Here is a 17,500-nt window from a genome sequence, read left to right as displayed (position 1 = left end):
GTGCAATATTGTTCTGTCCAGGAGCTAACTTTTTGCGGAGTGACCAGCTCTGTCGACAATAATGTGACACAGTTTGGCACAGTTTGGCACAGTTGACCTGTTCACAGATGAAACAAAAACGCTTGTTATAGCCGAGCTGCTATCTCAGTCACAGAGCAACGACGTTCAGGACATATATTCCAGTTGTATCTGCTATGCTGGATGTGGTTCCTTCATGTGTGCTGCGTAGCCAACAGGTGCAGACTGATAAACGTTGCCGTTGTGTAGCAAAACAGCTTTGAGGCTAAGCATTAATGAATCAATGAAGGGACGCCACTCTTCGTGATTCACAACCCAAGGCCGAGGAGAATCCTTCAACGTTACAATAGAAATAGAGACTGCCGACTTGCGTGAATAACTTGGTGATGTCATGATGTCAGCTTCTAAACATAGAAACTTAAGCACCTGGCGACAGCAGACACCATCCCTGCAGCGTGGAACTCAACAACTCGGTTTTTACTTTTTTCACGCCCAAATATCTGAGCAACTCGTTCAGTTCTGACTGTTTATCAGATGGTGGATCATCTGATGAGCAGCGCTCAAATTCTGGCTCAATGTCACTTTCGATTCCTTGCATAGGAGTTTCTTCATCTGGTTCGTCTAAGGTCCAATCCTCGGGTGGTCTCGGGATTTGGAGACTGTCGTCATGTGGCACAGGTCTCATTGCTGAAGGCAAATTTGGATGTTCAATTGACTTTTTTTTTTCGGCATGGAAACCAGATACTTTAGTCAAACAAAAGTAACGGTCCGTCACGTGGTCTTTTTGTTTTCGTCAGATGATGAAAACAGCAAACGGTGTACACTTACGAATGCCTCTGAGCCAGTCTCTTAGATTGACAGCGCATGTTGTGCTGCGGATGTGAGACGCCCGTGTCTTGTGTAGTACATCATTCTTGCAGCCGAAATCTAGATGATAAACTTTCTTCACGAGAGCAGTTATAGAACGTCTCTGAGAAGATAGTGTGTATTCGCCACAGATGTAGAAGAACGTATCGCGGCTGTTACGACATTGACGAGACACATCGCCAGACAGCAAAACGGTCATAGCATTAGATCTATTGTTTTCTTGAGTGCAGGAGTCTGTCTTACTTTAAATAAGCAAGCAAAATAAAAAGCATTTCAAAGCTAAAAACGTTTGTAATTTCTTTTTTATTGACTTACGTTGACCCATTAAAATCTGACGACTGGCTTTTCTTCAAATATGTAAAGAAAGTTATTTAAATACAAAAGCAAAAAGTAGAAATGATTTAGCCTTTTTGTCTGTTTGTTTGTCTTCCAATTCACTTTTTAGAACTCGGTGCCAAAGACTTTGTTGATAGATCAAGAAAGAGCTAGGTTTACAAATATTACTCAATGTTTATTTGAACCAAATTTGTTCATCTGTTAAATAGTTACTTTGTCCGTTTTCAAAAACGAACTGACAAATATGTGACTTTAAATAGGCACTTCACATCATTTTAATATCTTTAGCTATAATTATTACCAAAATATGTGAAAAATATAGACTATTTCAAAATGAGTTCATTTTTTTAAATTTGGATAATTGGTTCCCGAGTTATGACGATTTATGTATTGCCCAATAATGCCTGTTTCGGGTCGAAATTTGTAAAGTTTTTCTTAAGGATTTATGGCACCGAAATTAAAAATTTTATTTACTTTTCAATTGGCATCGACGAAAAGACTAACAGTTGAGCAGAATTAATTAAGTATACTCATTCTACTTTTTTTTTTTTAATTAAAGGAATCAATGTATTCAATTATGCAAATTCTTTTTGTGATATAGTTGAAGCAGGGGTTGTTTTACCCTTTTTGTGGGCATATGGGTCAAGACCAACAAAATTTCTGTAAAAAGCGTAAATATCAACTTAAATTAAAAACAAGAGCCTTTTCAAACTGTAAGAGTGAACAAATTCATAAATTTATGAAAATACTAACAATATCTAAGAATCCAAGGGCTTGTTTTCCCCATTCGGGGCAATTCCCAATTCGGGTCAAAAGTAACAATTTCTAATTAAAAAGTGTAAAAATTAACTTTTGTTTAAAAATAATATCTTTTCATCCTATAAGAGTGAACAAACTCATAAAAACTTATTAAAGTTCTATAAATATGTAAGGATCCTAGGGCTCGTTTCCCCATTTGGGGGAATTGGGACAAACAAAACACATTTTCGGTGAAAGCTGTAAAAAACAAGAGCTTTTTCTATTATTTTTCTATTATTAGAGTGAACATGCTCATGTACACTTAAGAAAATATGTAAGTGGGTCATAAGCAATAAAATCTCTGTGGAAACCATAAAAAACAACTTTAGTAGAAAACAAGAGCTTTTTCAATCTTTAAAGCATTTCATAGTGGTCATATGCTGCTGAAAGTAAAATGTTAATGATAAATTCGATTATCATTAAAAAAGTATAATAGATTTATCATTGTTTACATTTAAATAGTAGGATCTGAAATAACAATCACAAGATTTTAAACTAATAAATACTGAAAAAAAATTTCAGTGATTATAACTTTTATAACAAGATCATATCTCCTTTATCAAAGTCAGATAACAGTGGAAATGTGTAAATACTTCCAGCTTCTGATTCATAAATAACATCATAATGTTTGCTTGATTTTTTTTCCGACTTCCGCTAATCTAACAACATCTGCTTTGCACCAAAAATACTCTTCTTCATCAACTTCTTTTATTTTATGAAGAACAACTTGCCCAACTAAACTACCTGGATCATCTAATAAAGTCGGTAAAAACTGGACCTTTTTTTTGTCTTGCAAGATGTGACATTCTAGAATCCTTTAACTTTCTAAACAACTCTTCTTTTTGTTTCTTAATCAAGCCATTGTGTTGACTTTTTTCTTTTAGTGTATTGTTCCTTTGTTCTGGTGGGGGCAAGTTGCATGTGCCAATGATAGTTACCAAGTTCTCCATCAGCTCACTTGAATTTAAGTCAATACGTTTATTTCCAGAAACTTTAGTTTTAAAAAACAGCTTCAATGAACATTTTTCCCCCATTACATAACGATAAAAATCTAATCGACTTCTAATAACTTGCTTCCTTAAAGTATTATTATTATCAATTTTTGAAGATTTATCTTCTGCTTCTTCTACTGTTAGTCAAACTTGTGATTTCAATTGAATAAGCACATTTACTATATTTGCTTTTTTTTAGTGATGCTTTCTTTTCTGCATCATTGACACTTTCTTTGAAATTAACTCTACTTGTCGCTCTTTATACTTTAATTTCATTTTTTCAACACTATGAGAAGCTGTTTCAATTAAAATGTAACGCTCTTCTTCTGATTTTGCATCCAGCCATTGTTTGAATTTTGGCATTTGGTTTAGTTCGAAAAAGTAGATCCAGAATTGCAAAATCACTTTCTGAAGCTTTGTTAGTCGTTGGTACATTTTCAGCAGCCTTTTGAATTTGATCATCTGAGTTCCAATATTTACTGCCTGGGAGCTGATCAATTGCTTGTCTTTCAAGTATTATTAGAAACTAGCAAAAAAGCAACCCGTAATACGGGTTATGGTCGGTCTGTTAATTTACAGTGGCTGTTTTCCACAATTTAAAGTTGCAAAACCATAACTATTACCCTTTTAGAAAAACGCCTTCAAATTAAAAAATATGCGGAGGTAAAATAATTTACCAATTATTTGACATTGAGTAATTTACAACTGAAATAGGTCATCTCAGTGTGAGGCAGAACCATTTTCCTCGACATTACTAAGTTCAAAACAATACGTTTTTAGTTACTGACACAAAATAATATTACTTCCTCATGCTTTAAATTGACGAAAAAGTAAAGCAAAATTCGTGTTATTTTTATAACGTGAACTTTTATTTATAAGATTAATATAAAGCGAACGTAAATTTTACATGAATCAATAATTCTTTGGCATCCCCTTGATACATGTTTCTTTAACAAAGGAAATTTTCTTTAAAATGTTAAATGCACACAACTAAATAAATTTATTCAAAATATCTGACCATTTGACTATTGCTATTTATGGCACTAATCTGATCATTTTTATATATGGCCTCTTTGTTTCAATAATTTTTAGTAAACGGTTATTTGCTACCATTTATTGAAAATTCCTTTTGTTACTCGAAATTTAATTCTCTTTAATAATTTGACACTAATAAAGAACCTCCCTTCCCCGTTTTTGCCTTAATGGTGGTCAGGAGAATAGATTTATCTTTATTAAGAGTTATCAAGTTTTTGATAAAGACATTCTACCAGAATAGTAAAATGTAAAACAATGATTTACATGTGTAACAATTTTTTCTTTTTAATATATATAAGAATTTTTTCTTTCCTCAAAAGTGTTGCAAATGCAAACTAAGATAATTAATTAGTTTAACACCTTATAAAAATTAAGTAACTCGATATTTGACAAATGCGCAAAACTACAATTATAACCCCCCCCCCCCCCCGTTTAAAAAGATCCCCAAAGTTACGTACAACAAATAATTAGGAATAAAATAGAGAAGATTTTTAAAAATTGAACTAATTGCATATATTTATATCATTTTAACTGACAAAAATTTACAATAAAAGGTAATCAGGCCTTTTTTTAAAAATCGTATAAATGCGTCAATCGTAAATCTTAAAGAAAAAAAAAAGGAATTATAATACCATAACAAAAAAAAACAACCAAAAAACAAAAAAAAAAACAAAAAAAAAACACCAGAAAAAAACTGAAAATCGATTTACCTATTTATAGTAACCTATTTTGACATGGCAGTTAATATAAACATTTATCGAAAATTTAACTATAAAATCTATTTCGAAGTACAAAAGGATTAACAATACTAATATATATATATATATATATATATATATATATATATATATATATATATATATATATATATATATATATATATATATATATATATATATATAATCAAATTAAGATATAAATTGTATTTTTAGCATAATGTTGTCTTGGCTTTAAGTAAATAAATAAAAGCAGTAAGTTTCAATAATGAAACTACCTATCATTCATTTTTAACAATAGACACCAACATGAAGGTGTTTATTGTTAAAAATGAATTAGAACACAAAACATCACAACAATAACACATAACAATAGAATATTTACACTCTTGATCCTAAAATCCAGCGAAAATAACAAACCAAATTAAAATATGAAAGTCAAAATTAGAAAACCAATTTAAAGTTAACTATATTTATTTTTTTACTAAACATATAAATACATAAAAGTATATTTGTTTCTATATTCAATATTTGTTATTCAATTACTTCAAACTTAGGACATTAAAACACCCTAGATTTAAAGATCAAGGTTGCATACTCTCCCATACAAATTACGCTAAACATTAACAGACATTATTATGAGTTTCAAGAATAATTAAAAAAGGCTAGACAACACAACCTAGCTCTAAAGCAGTAACATAGCCTGACACTAAATGCTGCCAAGTCATACCTCTGCTATAAGTTAACCGCTTGGCTGGCAAGGTTATCAATCTAGCTCAATATAATGCCAACTCACACCACTTTAAAAACATGGAAACAATATAATTTAAACATATATACAACTGCAAACAAATATGGTTTTATATAACACACATAAACACATTTTATAACAATATTAAATGACAGATATATTTATCAAAAACTATAAAAAATATACATATATATTAAAACAATAAATTTATACAAACAAAATGTGCTCACAACTTACAAACAGTAAATTTTCAAAATAAAAATCTTAAGACCATAAATTAAGAACATTAGAAAATATAACATTATTTGTGTAACACTTTTCACCTACCACACCTTGAATGAGATGTTTATTAATTTTGAAAAACAAACTATTAAATGCTCTCATTCTTGAACATGCAACATATTGTTGACCATCAGAGAAAAATGGTTTTTTTGAGATATACCCCAACTCTATTAAATGTTTGACCGTGACTTTTATTAATTGTCATTGAATAAGCCAATCTGACAGGAAACTCACGACGTTTCAGAACAAAAGGTAAATTAGAACCTGATGGAGCCAACTGAATTTGAGGAACAAAAACCCTTTACCACCAGAAACACCTGTCAAATCCTCTGCATCAATAGAATTATTTTGAAGAGCACAAACTTTTATTCAAGTACCAATGCATAACCCAGCTTTGAGATCTAAATATCTAAGTAGCATTATTACACAACCAATTTTCAATTTTAAACAATGAGGTGGCATACCTGAAGGAGTTAAACTATTCAAACACTCAACAGGAAAGTCATTTCTTTCATTAAGGTCATCAGTATCAATTTGATCAGCACTTAAATAAATTTTGACCTTACCCGGCAGACATTCAAGCACTTCTTCATTTATTGATAATGAATCAACTTTAGTTGGTGTTAAAATCATGCATTTAGAATAACCATTTTGATCAGCATCTCCGAAAATCTTTTCAACAATCCATTTATTTTCTCTAATAATGCACTGATTTGGTATTTTAATGCATCTTTTATAAGGATCCTCCTCTTTGACAGGTATTGTTCCATTCCCAAGTTTTAGTAGCCATTGGGAAAATTCACCTTCCCCATCTTGTACTCTCATATTTTCAGTTCATGCAAACTTCTGCACCAATTGCCAATGCAAAGAACATTTTATACACGATTCTACTATCTCAGCTGGTTGTCCTCCTTTCACAACAGGCAGAATTTGCGTAAAGTCACCACCAAAAAGAATGATTTTTCCTCAGAATGGAAAGTTGTTGTTGCAAATATCTTTTAACAACCTATCAATTGCATTTAATTCTTTACATGCTCATGTAAGACACTATACTCGTTGCTTCTCAGTTTGTTTCGGTTATTTCTGATGAAAGCAAGGCGCTGGCCTTTGATTTTAACATACGCATCTTTTATGGCAAAAAACTGTTTCAGCAATAGCATATTGCTGAAACAGTTTTTTGCCATAAAAGAGTGAAGAAAAAAATTGTCTAACTGAAAGTTTATATTGTAATACTGAGAAAATGTAACATGATTTCTAACCAATGTAGCACGTTCAGGGTTGTGAACCAATTGATTATGCCAACCAGCATCACCTCTTGGAAAAAATAGAGGATAAACCATAGGATCTAAGTTGGAAGACATACTTGATAGAGTTTTAAGAGGATGACCTCTTGGGTAAATAACATCTTTCCTGGAAACAGGTAGTACACCAACAAATACAACTGCAACTTCATTATGTGAAGGGAGACTGATAGCGATTATAGCAATTTATGCTGGAACATCATGATTCCAAAATATTTATAGCAAAATCATGTAGTAAACAGCGCTAAAGACAAAAAATCAAATTGAGATAAAACAAATTGTATATATAGCAAAATAATTTGTATTGGCTTTTAGTAAATGATTAAAAGCAGTGATTTTTAACAAAATTACCTATTTAACATTTTTAATAACAGACACAAACATGAAGTTAAGCCAAATGCCTATTAACTCAAAAGATAACAAAAAAACATCACAGCAACAACACACACCATAAGTTAATATATGTATATAATATAACTTAAGTAAGATAATATTCATATATAACAAAACATAAGTAACAACATTACGCAAAATGTTATTAAAATACATTATTATGCATTTTTAGAATAATCTTTAATAATAAAGGCTTGAAAACAGCTAGACCTAAAGCAGTAACAGTTTGACACTAAACACCATCGTGTAACCCTCTGTTAAAAGTACATCACTTGGCTGGCAAAGTTGACAAATCTTGCTCTAAACGTTTACCAAGTCACAGCACTTTGAAAACACGCAAACAACATAATATAAACATATGTACCAACTATAAACACAATAAATGTGTTTAAATATGTATATAAGGTTAAATATATATACCTCATATACATATTTAAACACATTTTTAAAACAATCATATAACACATATCAACACACACACAAACAATAAAAAAACACTTTACATTATTATAAAAACACATTGATAAAACAGCTATAAGTGTGCAAATAAAAATTTTAAAAATGATGCCAGAAAATTTAAAAAGATACAAAATATATATTTACAAACAATACTCTTCACCTTCTTTTTTTTTCATAAGAACTGTAATCCTCACAACAAAATTTAACCTTTACATACTATAACATGTGACATGCCATGTCAGTGCTGGCACAAAATTTTAATTTATTTTCTAAATTTTCTAAAAAAGAACAATAATAGTTAATAGCATCACAGAAATTTCAAAGTAGTAATAATTTCAAAGTAGTAATAACCATTTTATGGAAATAGCATTAGTATAACTTTAAATAACATCCATACCCTTATTTTCCTTCTAAAAAATAAAATAACAAAAATAAAACTGCAAAAAAAGAAAAGCTAAAACAAACAAAATATAAACGATTTAAAAAATTAAAATCCTTTCTACTTTTTCTGATAAAAATTGAGAAAGTTTTAGTAAAAGGTGCATAAAATGTTCTAATAGCAAAACTGCAAGTTTCTATATAAAACTCAGTTTTCTTTGATTTTTGCTAATAAGACTTGTGTCAAATGAGCGTTTAAATGCTCCGCTCAGTTTAACTGCCGTAACAACTAAGAAATCACTCAGCAATGCTGACTAGTTTTGAGCATAAACGATTGTTTATGATAATATGTTCGAGGCAGTTAGAGGTGTATGAAAGGTCATACAGGATACGATGCTTCTTGCACGGTTGCATCAATGAGATGTAAAGTTTCGTTAAGAACAATTATTTATAATAATATTCTCTTTTTGCAGTGTTCAATACAAGTTCAAAACTCACAAATAGCTAATAGAATTAAAATGTTCATTAACTGCAAGTTTGTTTCCTTTAAGGAAACAAAAGAACTCTTTCCAGTTTTAAGGGACCGCACTCAGTATAAAATTGAAGACAATAATTGACTTTTTCTCTTCTACAAGTGCCCAACCGCATTAACGTCGCGCACCTTTTAATAATGTTAGTAGTCCTTATCCGAGCCTCAAGTCTACTCGAGACGGCTAAAAACATTAACTTTTCATCATCCTTTTGTTTGCAGACAATAGTACTGTCAAAGAGTCAGCTATTTTCCCCTCCTAAACAACCTGAACATGGTTTAGGCTAGTCTCCCCTCTTAAACAACCTGAACGTGGCTTATTTCAAAAACATCCCAGCAAACATAAAGACGTCTTTTAGCCGTGTAAAAGACGGCGTTTCAAGATCGAAGAAGACGTCTTAGAGATGTCTTAAAAATGTCTCCGTTGTCCGTCGAAAAGACGTCGTACTCAAGATTGTTTACAGAGGCCTTACTGAAGACAGCCTAAAGATTTGTTTAATTATATTTTAAGAAAACTGTGCAGTATTAATGGTATATTTAAGTTGCTACTACCGATTATAATGGATTGACAACATTAAAACCACCATTAAGCAAGTTCAAGTTCGTACTATGTGTTTTAGAAACATTATTAAAGAAGAAAAAGAAAACTATTAAAATAAAAAAACGCAAATAATTTTAAAAAGTATATATAATACAGTTAGCTGGATTGTTACCAACTATCTTTTTACTAAACAATTTATACAACATATAGTAATATATACAATATACACAATAAAAAAGAATATTTCTTTTTAGTTTTAGTTCATTTTTACAATACTGTCCAATTTGCTGTTTAATTTCAACATTTGAAACCTTTTCAAATCTTCTCTTTACAACTGCTAAAAATCAAATAAAGCATCATGTAGGATATATTTATCAAATATATTGGAAATAAATTTAACTTAACATAGATTTTGAACAAAATTAAAAGTTGAATAATTTAAACTTGTTTTAGATTACCTTCTATTAAGCCATACAGTTTAGTTGATAATAAACCAACCTTTCCACCAGAAGCTTTTAAATTGAACTGTGTCAACAGGTTATTTGTAAATAATCTAAAAAACATATCGAATTAATAATAAATTTATAAAAAATATTAAACAATTTTTAATTATTGATTTCCATAATTACTATACATAAAAAATATATTTACCACACACAAATACAAAAAATGATTGCTATACAAAACGTAATAAAAAAACCTATTCATGACCATCTTGTCAGTTGTTTAAAATCTTCTGCACCTAAAAAACTGAGCTCTTTAACCTAAATAAAAGTTTGGCAAAATAATTATACAAAAATAACTATTTTCACTTTTAATTTATATGGATTATTAAGTTTTATATATGGATAAAGATTTACCAAATCAAGACAAACACAATCATTCTCTAAACTTTTGATAAAATCCTCATACTCTGCAATAGTGTCTAATTTCCTGATTGCAAAATTACTATGGGGTTGTTTGTTTGAAGCTAAAATGATCTCCTGGTTTTCAAGAACCTTTGAAACCATCTTGAACATCATGTGCTGGTATTCTAAATTATATGAAGAAAATGAAGAAAGAAATATATAGAATCCAAAACATTTCTTAATACATTTTCAAAATTATCTACAACTATTATTCTTATACCTAAAAAAAATCCAAATGTGAGTACAAACACTCTCCACATTTTACTTACTGCAAATAAAAAAATCAAGTAAATGTTAAAGAGCTTACTTCCAACTTCCATAGGAAACTTATTTTTAAGTAACTTCTCGGGTCCAAGCGCTTCAATCATGGTTTTTTTCTTGTATGTCTGTTTTCTAAAGCTTTTTGTTTGCTTCTGATGAATGAGGTATAACTAAAGCAAAAAAAAAATTATGTATATAAATAAAAAACAGTTATTTTTTTTAATCGACAACAGATCTTTTTTAAAAATTTTTGGTACTTTTTTTTTATTAATACATGTTTTTCTTATTTGAATGCCTGTCCAAGGCTGAGGCTTTAGCTCCTCGAGACCACAAAAGGTGAGGGATAAGAGGAAAGGGGAACTTACAATTTTTTTGTTTAGAGTCTATAAAAAAAAAAAAATTATACATAAAAAAAAATTTGATTGTTCCATTTCAGTTGATTGTGAAGATAAAAATAAGTGAGGCAAACATAAAGTTAACAATAAAAGAATATTCCAACTTTAATGAACAAAAAATATAGTAGAAAATTCAAAAGTAATACATACATAGTGCACCAGAATACGAAGGTGATTGTTCCTCTGTTGTTAAATGTAGAGGTAAAAAAGTGTCAGCTAAAAGTAAGAATTCAGTAATAGTGTAGATTAAAAATATATAAATCCTAATTTTGAAAAAATTGAAAATTAAGAGACAAAGTGTACCAGAACACAGATTAGATTGTTTGAAGGTAGATCCAGATGAGAAATGAGAGTCAAAAGATCTTTTTAATGATTTTTTTTCAACACAGATTTAAAAACTGGTGGGGGCAAAGGAAAATCAGGTAACTCTAAAACATAACAGTTTTATTATTTAATTTTCTATTAGTATTTATTCAAACATATTAATTTACAATATAGATACAAGATAGTTCTTGCCCAAATCATGGTGTAAAACAAAATCATGAAAAAAAAAAAAAAATTAAGACGTCTTATGTTTGCTGGGATTAGTGCTTTACAAATTTGAGCACGTGCTCGTTTTAGCATAGTAGTGGACCAAAAAAGTGATGTAGGTCATGGGACTCGGCGCTTCAGTCTCTTCGAAACACCATGGTGACAAAATCATGACCCTGACGATAAGGACACTTTATCCTCTACACTAGTAATTGGAACAAAGCACAAATGTTTTTCTTTCTCCCTTTTTGCATACTTAGCCGTCCACTAATCGCTAACATTAACATATAATTCAGTTAAAACCGCTAAACTTATTTAAATATATATTTGATGCCTATATTTGCTGTGTATTCATATGTTTTTACGTATATGTGGTCGGTATAAAAATACTTAAATACAGTCCAGTTCACCAAAATGTTGTAAACTACAATTTTTAAATAAAGCAATCGCTTAAATCAAAAGTGCATATTGGTTATTATTTAAAGCGCTAGTTGCCTTACACTGGCGTAGCATAGTGGAATGTTATAAGTGAATTCGTACGTCGTATAAGTTCAATGCGAATGTCGCGCCGCTATTCGAATTTTAATTTTTGTTTTTGCGAACAACTTATTTTTAGTTCTCTAGATCCGGTTATTTCAGCGTTTACAATAAGCACAGAAGCTTAGATGTATTATGTAACATTAGTTAAGCGAACATTGATACTCAGCAAGAGCCAAGAGAATTAGGCTAGATATAATCCGAGCAAAAACTTAACCCTATTATAAATGTCAACTTTCAAAACGAATATTTTATACCAGGCTAGAAACTTGAAAATTAATATGGAGACTAGAAGACTAGGCCAGAAACGGAAGAACTTAATTGGAATTAGACCTTACAGAAACTTATTCCAATTAGTAATGACAATTCCTGAAAAATCGAATATTGACATTAGGCTAGAACTAAGAGAATTAGGCTAGACCTTTAAAAGTGATATTGAGACTAGACTAAAAACTGAAGAATTCGACCACCGAGCAGAACTTTAATCACACCGAGCAGAAACTTAATCCAAATAGAAATGCCAAAGTTATAAAAAACGAATTTTAACGCCAGGATATATCTAAGAGAATTAGGCTAGGCTATATCTAAGAGAATTAGGCTAGAAGAAAACCAAGCGGAAACTTAAATCAGTTAGAAATGACAATTTCATAAAAAATCGAATATAGACACGAGGCCAGATTTAATAGAATAGAGCTAGAACTAAGAAAATTAGGCTAAAAATACACTGAACATGAACTTTATCAAAGTATATTTGTCAGTGTTCAAAACGAATATGGACACTAGGTTAGAACGAAGAATTTTGGACTAGAAAGACATTTGGCTGAAACTTTTTCCAATAAGAAATTTCAGCTCTTCAAATACGAATATTGACACCAGGCAAGAGCTTTAAATTGAATATTCAAACTAGGCTATAAATTAAAGAAATGGAACCGATTCATATCGAGCAGAAACATCTTCCATTTAGAAAAGCCGATTCTTAAAAAACGATGATGACACAAGGCTAGATCTAAGAGAATAAGGCTAGAAATACCTTTAGGAGAACCTTTATCTAATCAGAAGTTTCAATTTTAAAACGAATATTGACACCAGGCTAGAATTAAGAGAATAAGGCTAGAAATACATTTAGGAGAACCTTAATTTGATCAAAAACTGAATCAGAAATTTCAATTCTAAAGGAAATAAAGGATTTTTTGGATAACATTTATGACTCACAGGTATTAGGTAATATTGTATAAGGAAGGGCTAACGATATGGTACATGTGCGACATTTGGGCTCAGTAACTTTTTCATCTGCGTGACTCTTGATTTTCTTCATCTACGTGAGTCTTTAATTGACTCTGGACATATGTCCGAAAATATTTTTACTACTCTTAATCATGAGGCTTATGCTATTTCTTCCTTGTGGCATTCACGCTCGGTCTTGACCAATGCATGCAAATACGTACTGAATTGGAAGAAAATTTAAAAAGTCGATCGGAAAACTCACAAACACTCATCAACCTCTTATATAAATAAACGATAAATCGGAAAAAAGCAAAGTTAAAGAAAGCGAACGAGAAAAGAAGTACACACGGAGACTTATTCAACTCGACTTATAAACAAATGATGAATAGGTATCGCAACCGAAAACGAAGAAAAGCTATGAAAGCTCAAAATAACAAACAAACGAATTTCGTATAAATACGTGCAGTTTGCATATAAAACTGCGCGTTTTTATATGAAACTCATTTTTTTGGCTCCTCTTGGAATACGACTTTAGTCAAATGAGCACTTAAACATGTTACAAATGTTCAGCTCAGTTGCATCAGGACGTCTAAGAAAGCACTCAGCAATACCGAAATGTTTCGAGTGTAAATAATTGTTTAGGATAACATGCTCCAGGTATTTAGAGGTGTGTGAAAGGTCTGCAGGATGTGATGTTTCTCGGATTGTTGCATCTATACAATATTAATATTCACTAAGAACAATGAATAAAAGAAGCGCGTGTGACATTTTGTAGTTTTTGATTAAAAAAACAGCTCGCAATTGTAGAAGAATAAATGAAAAGAGAGCCGCAATGACTTTAAGTAGGGAAGAGGCGGGTAGGTCACGGACACTTAACAATAATGTAGATGTTATCCATATGCAAACGAAAATCAAAGTGAAAAAACATTTCAACGATAGTTCAAACACATAATTTATTGAACTAAACTCTAAAAAACTTTTTGGGCGTTTGTAAGAAATGTTTAAAACTTAAAATAAATTATGCATTAATAAAGTGTATCGAAAAATATATAAAAAATATACTCCTATCGTGTAAAAGCAAATTTTCTCATTGGGATCTTGGGTTATATGTTTGCTGCTACTAACTTGGGTGACTAACTTGGTTGCTGTTGGTTACTGTTTTATGTTTGGTCAACAAAAAAAAAAAAACTCAATATTTCAGTACGGCTTTTTTTTGGAAGCCCTATATCGTGGGTACACTGGCAAAAAACTTTAACTCAAAAATCGCTGTTTAGAGAAGTCAATCATTTAAGTTTTTATAAAACGTTTTATAACTTAACGTTAAATGTATTTTAAAATCAGAGAAAATATAATGTTTCATTCGACTTAGTGTATTTTGCCAGTTTGTAGAGCGTTGTAAACTTTACAATAATGCACCATTAAGTCAAAACTGCCGATTTTCAACTTTAGCCCTTTCTACCCGGGACTAAAGATACATCGTGGGTATACTGGCAAAAGACAGTAAGTCAATTTTTCACAAAAAATATTTAATATTTATAGTATCAAGAATTTTAATGGTTACATGTATTAGGAATGCAATATATACGGTATAAAAATATAAGGTATTTTTATATTACAATATAAAAATATAAGGTATTTTGATATTACGATATAAAAATATAAAGTATTTTTACATTACGATATAAAAATATAAGGTACTTTTATATTGTATATATTACATCCCTAATACATGTAACCATTAAAATTCTTGATACTATGAATATTAAATATTTTTTGTGAAAAATTGACTTAAGCTCTTTCTATCCGGGGACCAAAGATATATCCCCAAAGAAGAAACTATAAAGCAGTAACACAGATTTTACACAACTAATAAACGACAGTTTATTAGTTTTGTAAAAACGAGTGGCGTAGAATCTGTGTTACTGTTTTATAGTTTTTTTAAGTTGATTTCCTGTGTTTGTTAGAAAAAAATCAATGCTTCTTGGACACGTCGCTCTTCTGACGATGAGAATGATAAGAATCAACAAATGACATTTGAATGATCTTTTTTTTTTATTTTTTCTTATGACTGAATCGTTTATTTATTAAGTTTTACATGAAGTGGATTGCTTTTGTTTTTTAAATATGAAAGAAAAGAAATCTTTTCAAATAGTTTTAACGAGAAGAAGCGTTCTCAACGTACTTTTTTATTCCGTTAAAAAAACGACTCATTTTTTAAATTTTTTAAATTCATAATATGGCATTGTAATTATACGAATTGTATTTTTGTATTAAAATTCTTTATCTTCTTTTATCGTGCAATGCGATAAAACGCGATTGAACGGGATAAAACGCGATACGTTTTGAAAATTAATGTTACTGAAGGTGGATCTAATAGCGCGAAACTTGTTTTAAGAAAAGCGACGAACAGCGGTCTTTTTACCCAAAAAAAGCGAGGAAAATAAAAAGTATTTCAAAACTAAAGGGTCAAACGTATTTAGTATACTTTTTACTAATTTTCTAAGACCCATTAAAATCTGCCGAATGACAAGTTTTCAAAATGTAGAGAAAGTTGTTTTATTACTCGTGTTTTGTTAAGTAGCAAAAAAAAGAAAATGATCTCCCATTTTTTTGCTTTTTTTTGATTTGTTTTCCAATTTACTTTTTAGAACTCGATGATAAAGATATATTGACTTTGTAGATCAAGAAAATGCAAGGTTTCCAAATTTCACTTAATGTTTATTTGAACCAAATTTTGTTCATCTGTTAAATAGTTGTTTTTTTTGTCCGTTACCAAAAGCGGACTGGCAAATTTCTGAATTTAAATCTATTGCAAGACAAATTCAGAGAGGTGTTTATTATGTAGAACATCGGTCAAGTTAGTAAAAAACTTTTATTGAAAACTTTCTAATAGCAAAACTGCACGTTTTTATATTAAATTCATTTTTTTCGCGTAAACAAGCAAACACATGCAGTTACATTGCAATTTTCAGGCCAAGATCTTAGCTTTAGATTTTTTTTTTTTTTATTATAAAGTTAAAAGCATCTTTTTTTTAAATATATATAGCTTTAAAGCATAAAAATTCTAATAAACGCTTAATTATTATGTTTTAGTAGTAAGGATGACCATAAAATAATTTCCGAATTTCCTGCGTATTTTGTCACATAAAAATTAATAAATTTAAGTATTTCAAATAAAAGGTGTTTTCCTTGGCCACACGTTATATCAGTTTATAAACTTATATCTGGTATAAACATCTTCAAAGCAATGGTATGACCTTTTTTATTAGGTTACGGTAAAAGACCAATACAAAAAATAAATCAAAATTACGATGTTGTTGTTTTTAAAGTAACGCATGCGCATAATAAATGTCCGCAAATGCTTAAAAATAAACCACCGCGCATAAGATTCGCATGCTGTGATTATGTTGTATACTTGGATTGCTATTAATTATTTTCCATTTCCTATTCGAAAAATACAGCATTGATATCCCTTTCATTTGAAATAAAGAGCTTGCTTCTTAAACCAACATAAAGCTTGAACAAACAATAAATATCAAAGAAAGAAAAAACATAAGCTTAACGAGAAAATTAAAAAACGAAACAGCTTAATTAAAAAAAACCAAAAACAAAAAAAAACAAAACAAAAAAAAACAACAAAAAAACAAAACAAAAAAACAAAATACAAAAAAAAGCAAATAAAGTAACGTTTAAACAAAATATAATCATGAAAAACACAGAGCTAAAAAAAAAAAAATCTTAAAAAGGTCAATAAAACGAAACACATCTTCAGAAACCAAACAAAGTGAACTATGAGACGAACAAAACGCGATTGTGTCGGCAGGGGAGGTACTATAAAATCCGCGTTATAAAAAATGTTAAAACAGCACCAAAGAAGAAAGTCGCTATAAAGAATGCCACCGCAAAAGTGGACAAAAAATAATCTGTTCTGCTCAATCCTTCATCAAAGCCGCACATTTTTCTGAGGAACAAAGTTCAGGCATGGAAACTGTTTAAGTTATTATCCAAACCAACAAAGTTTTTAACAGATTTGTGGCTATGAAAATAGCCGTTTTATTTCAAAGTATACTTTTAAGCTCGTTCTCCACTGATCCTTCTGGCCAACTGAATATTTTTAGGCATTACGGTGACAGGCTTTGCTTGGATGGCGCACAAATTTCATAGCATGTTGTTTCAGTGATACCTCTTTCTCTGGTTTCTGCAAGTCAGCGGAAAACATATTATGGCTTTTAAAACAACTGTTAAACT

At 30.3% G+C, this 17,500-nt stretch overlaps 2 protein-coding genes and 2 pseudogenes across 4 annotated transcripts in view; 1 reads left to right on the top strand and 3 right to left on the bottom strand.

The window, feature by feature from the left end:
* LOC149877927 (uncharacterized) overlaps positions 1–1,282 on the top strand; it is an 8,719-nt gene extending 7,437 nt beyond the window's left edge. The window contains exon 8 of the mRNA XM_090074185.1: positions 1–1,282. This exon is cut by the window's left edge and continues 41 nt beyond it. The gene's annotated coding sequence lies outside the window, so the exon portion shown is untranslated.
* A 1,206-nt stretch (positions 1,283–2,488) lies between these two features.
* On the bottom strand, positions 2,489–3,954 carry LOC149877926 (uncharacterized; annotated as a pseudogene).
* A 1,041-nt stretch (positions 3,955–4,995) lies between these two features.
* LOC149877925 (uncharacterized) lies at positions 4,996–8,383 on the bottom strand. Of its 3 annotated transcripts, none has more exons than XM_090074415.1 (2): positions 8,109–8,383; positions 4,996–7,340 (listed from the first exon to the last, which is right to left on the bottom strand). In XM_090074415.1, the coding sequence occupies exon 2, from the start codon at positions 6,618–6,620 to the stop codon at positions 6,165–6,167; it is 456 nt and encodes a 151-aa protein (XP_089930541.1). In that variant the 5' UTR covers positions 6,621–7,340; positions 8,109–8,383; the 3' UTR covers positions 4,996–6,164. The 3 variants fall into 3 exon arrangements, with proteins under 3 accessions (XP_089930541.1, XP_089930540.1, XP_089930543.1); XM_090074414.1 differs by lacking the exon at positions 8,109–8,383 and adding an exon at positions 7,448–8,088; XM_090074417.1 differs by lacking the exon at positions 8,109–8,383 and adding an exon at positions 7,700–8,088.
* A 1,027-nt stretch (positions 8,384–9,410) lies between these two features.
* On the bottom strand, positions 9,411–11,220 carry LOC149877924 (uncharacterized; annotated as a pseudogene).
* Between the last annotated feature and the right edge of the window lie 6,280 nt (positions 11,221–17,500).

The sequence above is a fragment of the Hydra viridissima genome, unplaced genomic scaffold, assembly GCF_058129835.1.
Source record: "Hydra viridissima isolate aposymbiotic clone 2 unplaced genomic scaffold, HvirCarnegie_v1 scaffold_16, whole genome shotgun sequence".
NCBI classification, from domain to species: domain Eukaryota; kingdom Metazoa; phylum Cnidaria; class Hydrozoa; order Anthoathecata; family Hydridae; genus Hydra; species Hydra viridissima.
The sequence above is the reverse complement of the archived record's forward strand: the minus strand, read 5'-3'. Positions and strand labels throughout refer to the sequence as shown.